This window comes from Austrofundulus limnaeus, unplaced genomic scaffold (assembly GCF_001266775.1).
Source record: "Austrofundulus limnaeus strain Quisiro unplaced genomic scaffold, Austrofundulus_limnaeus-1.0 Scaffold458, whole genome shotgun sequence".
NCBI lineage: Eukaryota > Metazoa > Chordata > Actinopteri > Cyprinodontiformes > Rivulidae > Austrofundulus > Austrofundulus limnaeus.
In genome coordinates this window covers 407771-410533 of record NW_013952860.1, presented here as the reverse complement: position 1 = coordinate 410533, position 2763 = coordinate 407771, and the positions used below count along the sequence as shown (strand labels likewise).

Genomic DNA, 2763 nt, shown 5'->3' with positions numbered 1-2763 from the left:
GGGTTAGCAGACTGAGATCTCTTCTGTTGGACCAGCAGGCTCTGGATCAGAGGCTGGACCTGGTCCTTCATCGTTCTTCCCTGGATTGTTTTTCTGTTTGTTTATTGAATTACAGGAAATACTCTGAAGCATCGGAGGACAGGGATGAAGGGATGCAGTTACCGTGGAGACAGGAAGTGTGGGCGGTTACCTTGGCAATGAGGTCCACGAGCGGCTGAGCTCCCAGATCCTCGATCCTCTGCGTGTTGAGACAGGACAGGTAGTAGGACTGAGTCTTYCTCTCTGCCTCGCTGCTGCTGTTAAATTTCTTGTTCTCTGAGGAGGAGAAGAAAAACCATGAGAGCTGGACGGGTCCGGTCCGGTCCGGTCCGTCCCTCCTGTCGTACCCAGCAGTTGTTTGAGCAGTGCCTGGTTCTGCTCCCAGACGTTGTTGAAGGTGGACCAGCGAGCGCGTCCCTCAGGCAGAGGGTTCTTCCTGATCCAGCCCCCACAGGAGAACTGGTAGAAGTCCTGGCAAGGGTCTGCACTGCGATCCATCGCCTCCATAATCTGACTCGCCACCTTGATGCACGTCGGAGACAGGCACAGGCCATGCCCACTGTCTGCAGGACAACATGGAGGACAGGTTGTGACCGTTAAAGGTTGGTCTAAACAGAAAACATGAGAAAGAAAAGGAACTGAAACCAGAGATACAGGAGGAGACAAATAAAAACAATAGGACACAAGAGAAGAGGAGACAAACTAGGACAGGAGGACAGGAGCTCTATGGGTACCTGAGCTGAATCCATGTCCCAGAACCACCAGGCAGGCCAGAAGAGACTGCAGGAAGACCAGCAGCATGACTGAGAGCACAACCTCCAACTGGGTCCTTCTGCCAAAGATGTCCACGCCCCCTTGCCTGAAGCCCACCTGAGGACCAGAGAGGAGGAGCTTACCTGGAGTCTGGACATGCAACCACCATCTAACCATCAACCAACCACCATCCAACCACCATCCAGCCATCATCCAACCAACATCCAACCATCATCCAACCAACATCCAACAATCATCCAACCAACATCCAACCATTATCAACCAACATCCAACAATCATCCAACTATCATCCAACCATCATCCAACCAACATCCAACCAACATCCAACCATCATCCAACCAACATCCAACAATCATCCAACCAACATCCAACAATCATCCAACCAACATCCAACCATTATCAACCAACATCCAACATCCAACAATCATCCATCCATCGTCCAACCATCATCCAACCAACATCCAACCAACATCATACCAACATCCAACCATCATCCAACCAACATTTCATCATCATCCAATTGTCATCCAACCAACATCCAACCACCATCCAACCATCATTCAACAATCATCCAACCAACATTTAATCATCATCCAACTGTCATCCAACCATCATCCCACCACCATCCAACCATCATTCAACAATCATCCAACCAAAATCCAACCRTCATCTAACCAACATCCTACCAAACATTCAACCAACATCTAACCATCATCCAWCCAACATTTACATCCAACTGTCATCCAACCATCATCTAATTGTCATCCAACCAGCATCAAACTGTCATCCAACCAACATCCAACCATYATCCAACCAAACATTCAACCATCATCCAACCATTGTCCAATCAACATCCAACCAACATCCAACCATCATCCAAACATCATCCAACCAAACTTTCAACCATCATCCAACCATTAACCAACCAACATCAAACCATCATCAGCCTTCTGTGTTTAGGTTGTGCAGAGCAGAACCAACGTGAGTCAAATTTCTTACAAAGCACAACGAGAACCAGAATCAGAAGGTGGTTCTAAGATGAGCGGTAGTGTTAAAAAGGTTTCTTACGTGTAGTCAGAGCCAGAGTCTTAAGAGGAGCAGCTGGATTCTCACAGCGAGAAGAAGTCAGTGCTTCAGACTGCTCAGAGCGTCTGCTGTACCTCAGTTATTTATACGGGTCAGATGGTCCAGAACAAGTTCTAGAACAAGTCTGATGGAATTCTGATGGATGACAAGGTCTGACAGGATCAGCCATCGGCTGTCTCCCAAAAACTTCTGGAATTTTAAATGTTTCCATTACTCTGAAAATGTTTCTGACTTGTCACATCAAACCCAGGTTCTGATTAGGTCCAGTTAAGTCCAGTTAGGTCTGATTGATCTGAGAACATTTTCAGATCAAACCTGTGACCTTCTGGTCMCAGGACCACATTGTACCACTGCACCACAGTAACGTGTCTGAATCCAGACTACAGATCCATCTAAGGAGAAACTTTTCTGTCATTTTCAACCAAAAACCTCCAACAATATTTAGATWTTAATGTTTGTCAGCTGAAAGAATCAAAACTCTGTTAGCTCTGAGAGACTATTCTGCACTAAATCCTCCTTTATTTAGTCAATCAGTCAGTCAGTCAGTCATTTAGTTTATTTGGAGAAAATGTGACAAAAGCTTTTCTCTAAATGTTTCTCCTCATTCAGAACTGACCTGCTGACCGCTGAGACAAGGTCTGCTGGTTCCTCTGATCAGAATCTCTGGACAGACAGGTTCGGACCTTTTCAAAACGTCTAAAACTCTGACCGATTTATCAGCAAACATTTAGCTTTGAGCAAATTGTTTGCATTTTGTCTTTTAACCCCCACATTAAAAATACTCATAACAGAAATCAATTTGAATGCAAGCATGTGATCAATACTACTAATACAAAAAGTAATGTAAAAGTAACATGTTAGCTC

General features: G+C 45.3%; 1 protein-coding gene across 1 annotated transcript in view; it reads right to left on the bottom strand.

Annotated features, from left to right (window-relative positions):
- LOC106529674 (endothelin-converting enzyme 2) overlaps positions 1-909 on the bottom strand; it is a gene marked incomplete at its 5' end in the record, with an annotated part of 6785 nt that extends 5876 nt beyond the window's left edge. The window contains 3 exon segments of the mRNA XM_014025154.1: positions 191-315; positions 387-602; positions 774-909. Coding sequence (XP_013880608.1) covers positions 191-315; positions 387-602; positions 774-909 — 477 coding nt within the window.
- Positions 910-2763: the final 1854 nt, after the last annotated feature.